We start from the raw sequence: 16,227 nt of genomic DNA, 5'->3' as shown, positions 1-16,227 counted from the left end.
CTCATTTTTTATATTTTGCTTTCAAGGAAGCAAAATAATTTTGAGTAACAGCTCTCCAGGCTGTCAAAGGTTTTTCTTTGGATATTTGCCACTTTTTTATCCCACACAAAAAGAAATTGTAATATAAAAGTATTGTACTGTGTATTTTACAGTTTTGTACTGTTTTTCTAGAATGTCATTGAATTTGCATAAATAGACTGTGATTTCACATTTCAAATGTAAAATAACATAAAATCACTGTAAATGTAATAAAACATTAATTTTCTTGTTTTTTAAATATATTTGTCTGTACATATGCATATTTAGATTTTTAAAATACACCAGTGTGTGAATATGAGAGTGAATAAATAGTGGAATTGTATAGCGCTTTGAGGGTCTCGAAAAGCGCTATATAAATGCAATCCATTATTATTATTTAAACCAACTGTTAACTGTATATTTCTGTACATTTATGTACTATTATTCATATTGCCGCATTCATTGACCTTGTTTATAGGTAATTTCATTGTTTAATCACATTAAAATGTTCCTAATTTAATGTTTAAAAGCACTTGAAAAGGGCAAAATCCGATGTAAAATTAGGGCAACAAACTGTATTGTCATTACTGAAAATAACCGTATTTTTGTGAGAAAGTTATTTTCAGTTATTTTCTAGTATTATTTTGGCGCCCCAGCTGCCGGAATATTACTGTTTTTTTTAGGATTTTATTTTTTTAACAGTGCACTTATTCCCAGTTCAGTCTTTGTACTTGACCCTTTCTTTTCTTTTTTTTGTAAAACCACTCAAAAAGGCCTGTAACTCAAGGGATGAACCACTATAATGAGACAATTAATAAATTAAAACAACAACAACAAATCTTTATGCAAACATTGCAAGCATCAAAGTGGAGGACAAAAGAAGAAATGGAAGGGCTGGAAAAAGTATGTAATGAGTCATATCACAAATTAAGCACCTCCTATGACCAGTTTTAATTCACTTTTCATATAAATAAATACAAACATGTATATAAATATGTAACTGTAAGTAATGGCTCACCTGCAGTACCTCCGTGGCCCAGCAGGAGGGCCCCAGCCCACACTTTGGGAATCAGTCGTACACCTAACGTAGGCGTAGGGTCACCATTGGTTTTGACATCAGCTTCTACGTATAAAATATATAGTGTGCAAGGATTTAGGTGTTCCAAAAAGCTACATATATGTCAATAATCCTGGCATGCTAGACTGTTTAGCAAATTTCATCCAGATTGATTTACTCATCTTGGGAGGACTTGGGCAAAATAAATGTATACATTTGCTACGATTATTACTTTAAAATCCTGTATAAAATGTGTTGAGTGCAAAGGCTTGGACTCAAATGCAGTACACTGGAGACAAACTTAACAAAAATAAAGCCAATTTTTAACATTTATAGCACTGCTATTAAACCAACAGCACCAACCTTTGACCTGAGAGGGAAAAAGGTGTAACTACTGTAGTGTAATACACACCAAACCCCAGCAGATAGAGCTGTTACTCAAAAGTAGATGGGCCAGTTTATGGATAGCCATGGAAGTCCGAATGGCTTTTTCGCAGTGTCAGGAAACACTTCAGTCTTTTATGGCTCTCCTGTTAAACAATGACAAGAGTTGTAAAGACATATTTCCCAATAAATGGATCTTAAACGCAGCTCTGTCATTCTTCTTTCATCAGATTTGCATTACGGTACCAACACTTTCATCGAGGAAGCTCAAACGATGTATGCAAACTAACTTTTTGTCGTTTGTTTTGTCCCTCATTTAAAGCCGCTTTACACCATTTGCAAGCAAATCTTGTTTGTATCTTCATTTGACTTCATTCAGTTTGGTGTGTTGGATGGTGATCGCCTACGCATCTCAGGCTAGTTTAACGCAATACTTGTCACAACGCAGTTTGATAATCTATTATTAGAGTCACGTGTGACTGGACTCATTGTTTTTATCCCCAAGGGGAAAGCGTGTTGTCTTGCCTTCGTGCCATAAAAGTGCTTGTTTTTAAGCCCACTGAGTCATGAGTCAGAGAAGTTAAAACTGAAAAAAGTCAGGTATAGTCAGCTTTAATTGTCTCACCGTCTCAACATTTTTATGACCTTAATCTTTGAAGTTATTTTTTAACACAGCACTTAAAAGAAAGACAGCACCTTACAGTAAAAATACAAAGAAAGGATCTGCTGTTCTCCCAGACGTTAGGTATAACTCTTGTCTTGACCCATATTTAGCTGGACTATGATTCACTGCACTTAGAGCTATCGGATAACAAGGAATTAACGTGCATATGCTGGAAAAGCTGTAATTTCTTCTCCTTCCCAGTATTAACATTAGCAGGAAGTTTGCCTCAACAAGTCTCTTTCTTTATTCTCTAGCTCTGAGTTGTTATGAAACTCTGTAAGAACTAGAAGGTGAGTACATCCTCAGGGGAAAAAGCTATCATGTCACTTTTGATTCGCTGCACCGAGTTAGAGCATTATAGGAGTTTTGAGGCCTGAAAAGTGTGTAGGTGTAATAGATTCTATGCAAAAACATGTGTAATCCATACTTTGAAACTTAAAATAAATAAATAAAATTTAACAGATGATCATAATTAAAATGTAAAGACAGTGATTGAGGTAAGGCGTGTAGTGACAACAACATAGTAGTTGCCCTTAGCAATACAGAAATTCAGCTAATTTGAGGACTCAATAGCAGATAAGCAGACATCCATTTGTCACAGGACTAGAATAATGTGCAATGTGTAAATGATTTAATATGCCAGCACATCCTTTCAGACAACTGGAAGATAAATAAATGACTAAGATAAAAATGGCAGTGTACGTGAGTGGAGCTTCCAAGTTCATTTTTATTCTGAGAACTGTGCCCAAATAAGGGAAAGCAACGCTGACCCAAGAGGAAGCCTATTTCACGCACCCAGGAGTGAAATATGAGGAGTTATTATTACAAAACATTAATATAGTGAAAGCATTTAAGAGGTCAGTCAGATGTTAAGAACAAGCTCTTCCCATAGTCCTCAAACTGCTTTACCTTTTCTAATATTAATACCCAGTCAGTAAAAGGGGACTGCTGCAACCACAGTAAAGGGGTTTCCTCTAGAAACTTCTTTTTTCAGAAATACACAATAGGAATTGAAGAAATTATGCAAAAAAAAAAAAGGGATGTGAAATTTTGCACCTTTCCAGTAAATCCTGTCACAGCATGTGGACTTTGGCGTGTGGGTGAGAGGATTGGTGACTGGGTTTCAGTACCATTTCCACATAATTCCAGCTCACTATAGTGTGACAGGTAAGTAGAAAGGTCCCAAAGAAGTTTTGTACAGTGAGGACATGGACTGAGGACATGGACTGAGGACATGGACTGTTTCAAAAAAATCACATCTTGGAAAGTGCTGCTGGCTACTGGCTCTCATTCAGAGAGCCCCGCCTCCCACACAAAACAGCTGGAGCCCTTTAGTTCGCGCTGCATGTTGGATATCATCACATCCAGGACACATCAAACCAGAGAACCTCAACATTCAACTACATCAAGCCCACATCTGAGTTTATCACTTAGCCCCACCTGGAAAAGAAAAAAAAAAGGGAAAAGATTAGAGAGTACAAGAAGAGGCACAGATTACAGGGACAGCAGAAAGAAGAAAGTGTCCACACCTGGCCAGTAAAATGATCCTGTGGGTTGGCTTGCTCCTGGTCCACTGCTGCTTGTGTCTGACTGGAGCTGGAGGAGAAAGCCCAGGACTGGAGACATGTATGAGGTGCTCTCAGGTAAAAGAATCAACAAGGATAAAATCACATTATCAGCTTATATTATGTGTTCTGTATTAACTTCTGATATTAGTCACTGCTGCTGATGAACTTGTGTAATAATACTTCTTAATATGCCAATTTGGCTGTTTTTAGTGAGTGAAAATAACAGAAATATACAGATGTTTATAATGAGTTCTGTACTCTTACAGCTGTGGTCATTACTGGGGCTGTGATCAAACTTAAATCTGATTTGTGATGATCCAATTCTAATCTCAAAGGCTCTTCAGTTCACATAGAATGAAAACACACGACAGCCAGTTAATGACACTCTGATTCACCTACTGGGAGACAGTTTTACAAAGCTACATCCTGCAAAGCCTCTTCTGCTGAGCTTTTGTTAAAGGAGGTAGTGATACACGCTTTGGTAAATATATCTAATCATTTACTGGAGCCCAAGGAGGAAACAACTGCAAATGTATCTGGGTGGAGGGTGAATAGTCAACACAACATGTTTACTCTTTTTCAGTGACCTGAACTTTACAAGCTTCATTTTCCTTCTTTCTCCTCCCTTGTCTTGCATGCGTACAGTTAAGATAAAGCTCTTTATCATTTGCAGGTTTCTACATGTGTAAGCGCTTAATAGTGTAACTCAGCACCTCGCTGTAGCAAGAAAACAGTCGGTGACAGTCGGTTAAAATTCTGAAAGATGAACTCGAGATGTGTTTACAGTCAAAACATCATCAGGTTCTGTGAGGTACCTCACGGGTGGATCAATGGAATTAAAAGATTTCATTTCTTAAAAAAACAATCCAACAAAAAATTCTTGGAACTATTGTTGGTTACAAATCACATTCCCCACAACATAAAAATGAAGGCATTGTTTATTCTGACACAAGGATTTATGAAATATGTTTCATATACTTGACTGGTGAATAAACGAGGATGCATTCCTTAAAGACCACAGTGAATCACATTCCTTCATTATTATTATTATTATTATTATTATTATTATTATTATTATTATTATTAACCAAAGACAACTGTGTTACAGTGCTCCAGCTGTGGGGTTAAACACACACACACACACACGCACGCACGCTCGCACACACACACACACACACACACACACACACACACACACACAGGCAGAGTCTTACCTGAAAGGAGCAATGAGGATGTAAAAACTCATTGTTGTCTGGGAATCCCCTGTCCTGCAGAGCTGCTACCTTTGTTCTGCTAAGAGTAACTTTATTGATGAAACTCCTACACAGAATTCACAGAAAAGAGCCTGTCATGAATCACTCTGTGTTTTCTCCTTTTCTTTCTTTTTGCAGGGACTTCACTGCAAGACCAAAGGAGGCTGTGAGTATAGACTTGTTGCCACTTTACACCAGCAGTCATGCATCCCCATTGGGTGTTTACTTGCACAATAACTCAGCTAATATTAGCCGACGAACAGGAAAAACTGATAATGCCTGCATTTGTTGCCTTTATATTTTACTGCAATGTTGCCAAAGCAACTGCATTCAGCATTTAACATAGAATTCAAGGCTGGGTTCAAAAGGTCTGTGAAACAACACAAAGACCATTACGTGCCTCTGAAGTTAAGTGAGAAACAGTAACCACATTCAAAGATCTTTAAATGAACCCCACCCATAGCATTAAAACAATTTTTTCCTCCCTCACATGCTAAATAAGACCTGATAAAATCACGATAAGCTTGAGAAGCAGTGCACTGCTGCTATCTGTAATCTCTGCACAAAATACTGAGTGTAAGTGTAAAATGCTAAAGAGAAATTCAGATGCTTTGTATAGCAGACGGCAAAGGTGGGAACGCTGCTGTGGTTTGTTCTCTACAGTGTTGGGAAGGTTACGTTTAAATGTATTCCACTACAGATTACAGAATACATGCCCCAAAATGTATTTTGTAATGTATTCCGTTACAATACTCAATGACAGTAACGTATTCTGAATACTTTGGATTATTTAATATATTAACAAGCTTTTTACAACTACATGAATGTGATTTATTACTATTACTGAAGGTTACTCGCCATACCAATACCGACCAGATTTTTAAATCTTGATATAAAATGAGTAAGAGTAGGGTGGACATTAGGTCAGGCTGCAGCGATCTCGTATAGTAAACTATTCCGTGTGTATATAAAACAGGTCCGCGGCTCTGAACCGTAGTAAAGGGACCTCTGGCTAATACATCAGGTTCATGTCGGGCTCGTAGCCGAAAACTATCTTTACTTTGTTGTCTGGGTCAACTTTGCGAGAGACAGAGAGAGGCGTTGAAAGGCTGCTCCAACGGAGGAAAACACGAACACAGTGTTCAGTCGAGTCTTAATTATTTACTTACAACTGGACTACCCTGCCCATGAGCCTACATTCTTTAGGGTTATGTCTGTAACACTCTGCCTATTGCTTTCATATTACATAACTTTTTGAATAACATTTAAAAAAATTTTTTTTCTTCACGTCATTATGCGGGCCGCAAGTAGGGGTGTCACGGGCCGCGAGATTGAGACACAGGCAGTAGAGCGTCTTAATGCGTGTTTTGTTTGGGTTTCCGCCTGCGTGGAATTACCAAAAATAGAGAGGGGGCAGTCTGACATATGAAACAGGAAAAGACCGCCATGTAATCCATTTATTTCAAAAAGTAACTGTACTGAATACCACCTTTTAAACGGTAACTGTAACGGAATACAGTTACTCATATTTTGTATCTTAAATACGTAACGCCAGTACATGTATCCCGTTACTCCCCAACACTGGCTCTCTATAAGTAAGTAACAGCATACTTCAAAGATCCTTTTACCCACATTTGGTACACAAAATCCACACCTTCATTTTCCTCACAAATCCCACAGTGTAACTTTTTCGTTTTTTAAAAAATATTTCTCTGTCCCCGTTGCTGTGCAGATTCACTTCCACGTCCATGCGAGAACCCCGCCGAGAGTCTCAACACCTCCACCGTGTTCCACAACGTCAGCCTTTCCACGGTCATGAAGTGTGAGAGGATGCAGAAGTGCTCGCTGTGGCTCGGAATCAAAGCAGTGGTGCAAATCGCTGGTGCGTAAGTGTGATGGCTTAAAATAGATGGTCCCATATTTGTTTGTATGAAATGCATGTGCTCAAAAATGGCAACAGTTTTTACAGGGCAAGCAATGAATGAAAATCTGTTTGGGTGAACAGAGGTTTGCTTTGGCACAGGGTCTAGTCTTTGACTTCTCTCAGTCTTATAGCAATGCGAAATTACTGAACCACTGTCTCAGTGTGTCACCCTATTGGATTATTTAGTTTGGCCGCTTATCAAAAGCAGCTATTATAGTATTAAAATCCACTTACACTTGAGCTCCATGTTGCAGTGTTTAGTTTGGCACCAAATCATTTTCCATGTACAGTTTACCATCCAGGTTGCTTTTCCCACTTTTTCTTCCTTTATGTCCCACCTCCCAAAGCCCCTGTTATCCACTTATGCTATTGTACTATTTTTAGACAGTTTTCTGGATCTCTTACTTTCAAAAGATAATCTCACTTTCAATCAAAGTGACTAATGCTGGCATTTCAACTATACCATTTCATTGTCTCAGTGTATCACCCTGTGTGTGCACACTGTGTGTGGTCTTTTTCTGCACTGGAGCATGATGCTTTGGCGCCAGAGGCAGTCAGCTTAAGTGGGTTTCCAAAGTGATTTATCTAAGTTCACATGTAAACATGCCCAGAAATCACATTACTCTAATCCCAGTACCGCTTTGATGCTTTTAGCGTACCTGCTTGTTTGATGTCTTGCGAGGAGTCAGTGGACGGCCGATGTCACACTAATCTCTACATGTTCAGTGTGGTGTCTTTGTCTTCTTCACTTAAAGCAACCTACTTCCTGGTATGGGCTGTGCATTTCAGATGTGACTGCTGTTAAAACACTACACCGGAATTTCTTTTGATACTTGGAAGTAATTGGGAGGCTTCAGAATTGTTAATTAATGCTTTCAGAATAAAGCCAAACTGTTTGTTAAACCACAAAATCTTCTTTCTGTTTTCACAGAAGACATAGGCGTGGTGAATCAGTATAGCTTAAGGGAAACTTTGACAAAGAGGTGCTGAGTGACTGAAGTTATCGCATGTAATTAATTAAGTTATACATAGAAGGATTTTTTAATTGTTTTTGGAGGACAATCATTAACTAAACAGAGCCCATGCCTCTGTCCTAACACACTCATGCCAACAGATACATGGCACGTGATATTGTTTAATTTCCTCCATCTGACCAAGGTCATTATTCAGTTGTTTTCTTTTCTCCTTATTCAAAACGTTCTTAACAAGGAAGCACCAAATGGAACTCTTAGGGTGTAGTCAACTCAACCTGAAAACTAATGATGTTAGAGATGATAATCACAGATGACACACCTTAAAGGCATTTGCTGAAGGAAGTCACATTTTATAAAATGCTACGAGCTTCCATGAAAAAACTTCTGCTTTTGCGTGGTAAACATGCCAATTGACACTTCATGTTCCTGATAATGCTGACAACCCATACAGTCTGATAAGGTTTACACAGGAAGACACATTGTCAGACACGTCCATCCGTGTGCACAGTGTAATACAGTAAACCTGGTAGATTTCCAGACTATCCGTCTTGGAATTGAGGAAACCCTTTGCTCAGAAAAAAAAAAGTACCTAAATAACTTCTTCCTGTATGGCACCTAAAACAGTGCCAACCTGCACCAAAATCAACCATTTAAAAATCTTTTGAATGGCTAACTGGCTGGTGCTGGTTACTGCTACAGCAACTTCAAAACATATTCTGGTTTATGTTTCCACAGACTCCATCCACGGCGTGACCTTTTGTATCACAACCGCAGGGAGGATGACGGGGTGCAGAACCTTTAGCTTCACAAGGGCATCAAGAGAAAGGATGTCTGGACTGCAGGTAAAATCCCTAGCACAACTGGCATCGCTGGGTGTTTGTGGGACATTAATTAATCCAGAGTGTTATGCTAGAGTAGCTTTTCTGTTAAATTTGCTGTGTGTAGCACTCAAATGTTGCCAACCCAGTAGTGCCTTCCTGCCCTCTTTTGTCTTTCCCGTCCCGCAAATCGGGGAGTTTGCTGATGAGGCAACTCTCGATGTCCTTCGGGTTCCTCTCGTCTTGCGGTCAGGAAAAATACATGACCTTTTTCCACACATCTGGAAGATCCCATTTGCTCTTAAAGGTCACTGGAAAACTGACTCATATGCCATCGTAACCTTCACAAAGGTTACGGAGCTTAAAAGCCTTCCCCAGCTGATGCCCACGATGGTGGAATCGGTGTGTCACATAAACTGTAAACAGAAAGATCATCAAGCATGATAATGTTTTGCGACATACCAAAATTTTGATTGCTGCCGGGTTTGTGGCGTGTCCTCTTTTCGCGTTTAGAGCCACACCCCACTTTGTAGATGATTTTGTAAAATGAAAACAGTGACAGAGGAAATAAACAGTTCAATGTGGTTAGCATCACCGTGCCTATGAATATTTCCATAGTCTAGCTGGCGTCTTCAGGTCTCTCAGGAAGACAGAACAGTGGTCCGGCCAGGCTAACTGGCTTTCCAACTGCTTCTGAAATGGATGTGGTCATTTAAGCATATTTCTATACGGCGCAGTGTTTAACAGACATGTGACAGCTTGTATGCTTTTACCTGCCTCTTTCCTGCAGGTTGAAATTGAGAACAACTGCACTGAAGTTTCTCCAAACCAACAAGTGCAAGTAACAGTGACAACAGTCCCAAGTTACTGTGGAATGACCTGGACCAGCACCTATCATACTCCAGGTAGGATTACATGCACTTTGTCCATGTGTTTGCATAATTATGCAAACACAGACTCAAGGGCATATGACTGTAACCATGGGTAACTAATAAACAGTGTTACACAACCAGCCCTGCCAAGTATTTCCTTGTAACTGGTAGAAAAAAACAGGAAACCTCGTAGTGTGTTCCACTGCGCTGCAATGAAGAATGTCAGTGATTCAAAGAGTGTAAACATCTTAAGTGAGTACTGTGTAAAAACTACTCCCACATGCGTGATGACACGTGAATGACGGGAATTTATTTACGCATGAGTTGTTTCTTTTTAAGTGCTTCACTTTTCTCAACAGGATGCAGTCATGAAGATTTTAGAAGACATGTTCCGGAGTGCATCAGTAAGTGTAAATATGCTCAGGATCTGCTTTCTCCTTACATGTTTTAGTTAATGCAGTGGAGTGAAATAAAATATCAAATATGCAGTATATATGCATTTTTAGGGCTTGTCCTCTTCTCCTCACCCCAAACCGGTTGCCCTTCTCTGAGCCTAGTTCTTCTGGAGATTTCTTCCTGTTAAAAGGGAGATTTTCCTTCCTGCTGTTGCCTCATAGAGGGTTGTTTGATTGTTGGGGTTTTCTCTGTGTTATTGTAGAGTCTTTACCTTACATTACAAAGCATTTTGAGGTGAATGCTGTTGTGATATGTATATAAATATATATGTAATATCTATATAAATAAAATGTAACTGAATTATTCAACTGGACCTTTTAATTTTTTGTTTTAATTGTCGGACTGTTTCACGTCTCTTTCAGCTGGCAGACTGTCGTACAAAGTAAACCCAGACAAGAAGGAGCTGAGCGTAAATGTTTCAGACATGCTCAACGATCACAACTATCACCTCCGACTCTGCCGAAAGGATTTCATCTGCTCTGGCACAGGGGCTTATATGCTGGTGAGACTCTTATTGGAATAAATATGAATGGAATCAGTGCAATTATTTGTGTTCTTCAATAATATGAATATATATAAAGTGAGAGATGGGGTAATGTTCCATTATGTGACAGTTCAAGAAAAGCGTAACAGGTCTAAGCCGCACTTGTGGACTTTCCTCCTCAAGTGAGTCATTGGGTTATTCCCTGTGTGATTCTAAATTTAAATGTACTCACTCAATAAACTGCTTAACGATCATATAAATGACAATCAGGACAGCGCAGTATTCCCTGAACAAAGGGACAACTGAAACAGTAAGGATCAAAAGTCAAAATGTGCACAGTGAACACAAGAACCATCATTAACTGCCACCCAGACAGTCATTTCACAAATAATCAAAAGCTGTTCTCATTTTCTAGATAAAGAAGGAGCAACCCATAAAGAGTGCCACCTTCCCATACACTCGACCTTTGCCCTGCCTCTGCATTGAGGTAATGCTATGACTCCCGGTCTTTAATCACGGTTTGAGTTTCTGCCATAAATTCCACAAAAGACCTTCAATAATCACTGATAAATTCATCACAGGGCTGGTCAGCGGTGATGGACGCCCCAAGAGTCCAGGTCTGCCCGTTCAAAGACCGTGAGTCCCATTGTTCATTCAAACAGATGAGAAAATTGCCAGTGTGTGCTGTAGCATTTGAAAGCTGACAGTGTATCATAACCATCCAAAATCCTATGACTTCATTCGCCTGCAGGTGTTGAGGAACTGTGGTTTGGAATCACCTTTGATCCACTGGAGGAGACTCTGTTATGGGAGCCTGCTTGCCCAATTACAGCTACGGCTGCATTGTGTCAGATGAGAGATGATGGCATCTGTGTGGATTTGCCACACTCCTCCCAGAATGTTACCAGAGAAAAGGTACACACCTTTCGGATATTTATAAAGGGAGCTTTCTTAAGCTTGGTTATCCTTACAAATCGCTTAAGTGTAATTAAGCCGATGCCCTTGTTAGGCAACATTGCACATGAGCACACACATACAAGCCAGAACTCTCACTCAGTTTACGGAGAGGCTTGACAGAGGTTTGAACAACCTGAAAGTCAGGTGCCTGGTTGCATCCGAGAGATGAGTCACAGAAAATGCAGAAAAAATGCGGACACGTCAGCTTGAAGTGGAAAATCATGACTGATCTGATTTCAGATGTAGCTTGTAGTTGCAGTTGTAACCTCTTTAAAAGGTGGAAGCCTCAAACGATCACATAAAAGTACATAAAAGTACAACATAAATGTTGAGCTGTGTTTCTTGTTTATATAAGTCAAGCCAGACCTACATATAAAGTATATCGGGAGAATGAAGGGAAACCCTAAAGGAGTCCTTATTTTGACACAAGACATTTAGGCTGAAGGGATACTTGGGAAGACTTAGGCAGATGCTTCACTTGAAAGACAAATATAGCTCTTTGAATCTAAACACAATATGAGTCACCCAGGCTAATGATTTAGGTCATCACTTGTGTAACTGCAATTCTTTATTTATAAGAACTTGTGATTCATTCACAAATACTTCTTTAATGCTTTTTCAGATAGCATTCTCTAAGGTGGATCCCCATGATCGACTGTGCGTCAAGGTAACAATCTTTCTTTCGCTCTTTTCATTCCACAAATTTCACTAGGGCATGTCAACGTGATACGCTAGCAACAGTGAAACAAACAAAACCGTTTTTTCTTTGCTTTCTGTATTTGATTACAAAATGACCTTTGCACAACGTTAGCATAATGCAACTCAAATATCAGAACTGACCTGACAGTTCAGATGACTGAGATCATCTTGGTATAGTGTGACATCTTTAAAAATGCTAAGATTGAGAAGATATATTTAATTTCTTGGTCAGTGTGTGACATTACTGCTGTAAGTTGGCTTATTAAGCTAGCTGACTCATTATGGAAAAACTCTATGGCTATCCTAATAGTGCCATGTGCCATGTTATGTTTTAATTTTATCAGGATTTTATCAAGTTCTTTCTTGTCACTTGGAAGTCATTTCGAAATCCGTAGTTATTTTGAGCCATTACCTAAACTAACGTATATTCTGATGGTCCCTGGTACTTAATGACTGCACGTATAGAATTAACAACCAAATAGGCTTAAAAAGCTGGATAATGATACCATGATATCATCGTTTACTCTTCTGATGCCATGAGTTTGTCATTTTTGCTATCATTTTTAAAAAACAAAACCAATATGCCCACTGACATTCTCCGGCTCAGAAAGCTAACGACAATCCAGGTCACAAACACTCAGACAAGGAGGCCCTAATTATCCATACCCTTCATTACAAAAGCAGGAAACTGCCTACAAGAAGCAATGCTGCTGGGTTGCAATTCTTACACATGCAAGTTTTTGCATTTGCACTAACTCAGTAATAAACAACATGTATTTATTTAATACTAGAGTTCTTGTTATTATTATATCAGCTTCCTGTTATTGAGCCAATAACAGGAAGTTGTGATCAAATCTGCATTTCAGAAGTGAGAGTTGAGTCCTAAACGCAAAGCAGAAGTATCATTATTAGACTGTTAAACTATTTTCTATGGGTGTGCAACAATGATTTTAGTAAGCTCTCTTAAAACTAAGAGTAATGTGTTTGATACAACAGCTCGATGAAGAACGCTCAAAAATGTTATTCTGTCTTCATCAGTTTACTGCAGGCTCTCAGTCCTGGACCAGGTGCCCCTTTGCTGATGGGAGACTCCAAGGTGTGACTTATTATTTTCTTCAAATTTTTGCTAATTACATCATGAGTATTTTTTGCGATGCTCTGATGGTCTGTGGCAATGTATTGACCCTACTGTGTTCACATGTTCTATAATGGATGTCTGTAATGATGATAATAATCTTTATGCATGGTGGGGCTGTATGATGATATCTTTAAAAATTCAGCATGGGAGTTGGTTACAACAAGAACAGAGGGGCGTGAAGGAGTGAAGATGCTGTCACAGATCTCTGCAAACTTTTCTGTGGAGTTGTGCGTGAAGTCCGAGGGATCCCCTGAGTGTCAGACCATTGAAACACACAACGTGCAGGTGGTAGGTGCAACACATTCCCAGCGCAGACGGCACTTTTTAAAAAAATAGAAACATATCTTGTTGCAGATTCCTTCGACAGAGTTCTAGCTCATCATTAGATCTGATGAGTCTAAGTAAGAGTGGCAGAACAAATGTCTGTTCGCTCCCTGCATGCAATAAACTTTTGCCCTAAAACGTCCTATGTGTGCGTTTTTTTTTGAAGCAGCCTGCCACAGCACGCTTACACAGATTGTGTTCCAACTTTTTGTCGTACATGATCCCTGTTTATTGCATGTTGCCTTTTTCGTTGCTAGGAAACTTCACATTTTCTCGAAGGTGTCGTGACTTTTAAAAGTTATTTGCTATCAACAGAACAAAAAAGGTAGTAATTACATCTTTTACAATACGCTTTCTAGCAATCAAAAGGAATCTGTCAACAGATTAGCAAGACCTAGTGTGCAACAAGACATCTTTCTCCTGAACGCATCATGATTATTATCACATCAAAGAAACAGGAAAAAACAGAAACCATGACAACTTCCATATCACCTGCAGGAAAAATTTCATATCTTTTGTCTTTTTTCTCAGGAGAAACAAAAAGCTGTTGATTTAAACCTGAAAGGGGCGTCCTGCAACTCATGTCTTCAGGTATGTTTGTGTTGTAGATCCTTTGACTTCTTTGCACTTCCTATTTAAAAAAAGACTGTTGCTTTAATATATCCTTTTTATTTGCACAGGTAAAAAGGCTTGATGTGGAGTATGCTGCCACAGTCATCCACTGTCTGAAGCTGTGCAGTAAGTATGATTTCTGCTAGAGCTGCTTCCCATTAAAATACGTTCTGCTCTTCATTTCTGCTTCAGTCCTGTGTAGTCTAACCAAACTTTTCCTTTACTATTTTTTCTCATAAAATTTTGTAAACCTTAGGCGATGCACCAGTTTTGAAATGTAAATGGTTTCCAGTACAGTAACACAGCTTGCGTTCATTGCCATGGGAATTCTGAAGTGGGGTAATTGCAAATGCATGTGCATCTGAAGTTTGGTGTCTTGGCATCATTTTGAAAAATAAAAGGATGCTTTGTTGTGCGTGCAATGCTTAATGATACTATTATGTTCAAGATGAAAGGTTCTGTGGAAAATAAGAAGTACCAGTTTTTCCTTTACATATAATTGGGGATTCAGTCATTTGAGAAAGTGCAGAGAGCAAGATGCAAACCGGATGGATAATCTAACAAACTGTAAATTTTCATTGCAGGTGACTCATCACCTCTTCGTTCAGACTTGACCTGGGTATTTGTGCTGACTGGTGTTTGCCTCTTTGGAGTAATATGTGTCACTCTGGTGCTTCATGCCCTATTAACAGGTAGGTTGAAAAGTTATTTGGCTAGGTGTCAGGCTACCATTTTATTTTATTTGGGGCCCTTTTCCAGTGCCTGCCCATCAAACTCAAAGATTTTGCAGCGTGCTCTGGTATATGCTGGCTTCGTGTTTGACTCTTTGCAAGGGAGTAAATGCTGAGTTTGCCTCAGTAAACTAGGCTGGTTAATAATGTCCTAATGTTAACACTCATTTCTAGCTTTTCCTTTCCATCTTAGATGTTTGATTATTCAAATTTGCCTTCCTCTCTTTATGGATGGATAGACAGTAGCATCCAATTGCAATCGGACGACATTTGAATGAAAAGCAGCCACGGAGTTTGTCATTTTATTGATTTGCTTCCTCATCACATTTCCCCCGTCTTCTATTTTAGTGCATCGGAGAAGGAAGCAGAAAATAACCGGAGTCCGTAACGGTGAAAAGCAAATAGGTACGATTATGGCTTCATTTGCTTAACCCATACCATACAGATTTTTTTTTCTTTTACCCGTGCGCATATCTTATCATATTTCCTGTTTTGTTGCAGATCCCCCTCCCACCTGTCTGGTGTCTGTGTTACAAACTCAGCCGGTTGTCCACGGTGGGGTCTTCATACCTGATTCACCGCAGTGCGGAAACAACGAGAAGGCCAACTTACTCTCTGAATGACCAAAGTGTGAGGCATAAAGATGTTACAAAAGCAACTAAGTTCTCTGTTGAATTCAGTATATATTGTAGGCACTGACATTTCAAACGGTATGTAGCTTTCTGCAGAGGTGCTGGTTTGTATGCTTGTTCTAGTTACTGGCTAATGTATTTTGTGTGGTTGTGTTTGTTTGGGAGAAAGTTGTTTTAAAGGTAAAATTTCATTTAATCTTGCAGCTACAAAGGTTTTTGTTTCAAAATGTATATTTTCAATAAAAAAGGCAAAATACAAAATGCTGTTTTAATTATTGTTTAAATGCACCATTATTATATCATTTAACCCTATTTTTTCCACAACATTGTTTTCGCTTTTACAAAGTCAAATCTAATATAATCGCAATACATTTGCATTAAAACACTTGCAGTCATTAACACCGACTTCACCTCAACACCAAAAGCTTACAAGCCTTATACTTTATTTTGCTGCTCCATATCTATTTATGTCCTTACAGTTTTATAAACACTTTGCTCTTTATGTTCAGTAGCTTGTTTCCCAGTTTTCAGTGAAAGTTTCCATGTCACTGCTTGTGCACCTGCTCACATGAGCCAGAGCTGCTGATAGCTGTGTTTCCTTTTAACTTTAATCCAACTTCCTTCAGCGAGGAAAATTTCCATTCACCTAGAAAATATATTTT

At 39.0% G+C, this 16,227-nt stretch overlaps 1 protein-coding gene across 1 annotated transcript; it reads left to right on the top strand.

The window, feature by feature from the left end:
* The first annotated feature begins 3,162 nt into the window (after positions 1-3,162).
* Positions 3,163-15,826, top strand: il17rel (interleukin 17 receptor E-like). Its single transcript, XM_040036075.1, has 18 exons — positions 3,163-3,766; positions 5,083-5,110; positions 6,677-6,826; positions 8,578-8,684; positions 9,451-9,565; positions 9,892-9,936; positions 10,351-10,490; positions 10,888-10,959; positions 11,054-11,108; positions 11,224-11,387; positions 12,052-12,096; positions 13,167-13,224; positions 13,409-13,554; positions 14,122-14,181; positions 14,271-14,328; positions 14,787-14,894; positions 15,282-15,338; positions 15,435-15,826. The coding sequence occupies exons 1-18, from the start codon at positions 3,665-3,667 to the stop codon at positions 15,554-15,556; spliced, it is 1,632 nt and encodes a 543-aa protein (XP_039892009.1). The 5' UTR covers positions 3,163-3,664; the 3' UTR covers positions 15,557-15,826.
* The last annotated feature ends 401 nt before the right edge of the window (positions 15,827-16,227 follow it).

The sequence above is a fragment of the Simochromis diagramma genome, unplaced genomic scaffold (genome assembly GCF_900408965.1).
Source record: "Simochromis diagramma unplaced genomic scaffold, fSimDia1.1 OVJJ01000816.1, whole genome shotgun sequence".
Taxonomy (NCBI): domain Eukaryota; kingdom Metazoa; phylum Chordata; class Actinopteri; order Cichliformes; family Cichlidae; genus Simochromis; species Simochromis diagramma.
Note: the sequence above shows the minus strand (reverse complement) of the source record. Positions and strands in the feature narration are given on the sequence as shown.

What these genes read in the sequence shown, in the direction of transcription:
- il17rel (XM_040036075.1), top strand. Translation starts at nt 3,665, where the DNA reads ATGATCCTGTGGGTTGGCTTGCTCCTGGTCCACTGCTGCTTGTGTCTG. An exon ending in TGCTGATGGGAGACTCCAAG is followed by an intron (nt 13,225 to 13,408) that starts GTGTGACTTATT and finishes TTAAAAATTCAG; the next exon opens with CATGGGAGTTGGTTACAACA. An exon ending in GCTTCATGCCCTATTAACAG is followed by an intron (nt 14,895 to 15,281) that starts GTAGGTTGAAAA and finishes CTTCTATTTTAG; the next exon opens with TGCATCGGAGAAGGAAGCAG.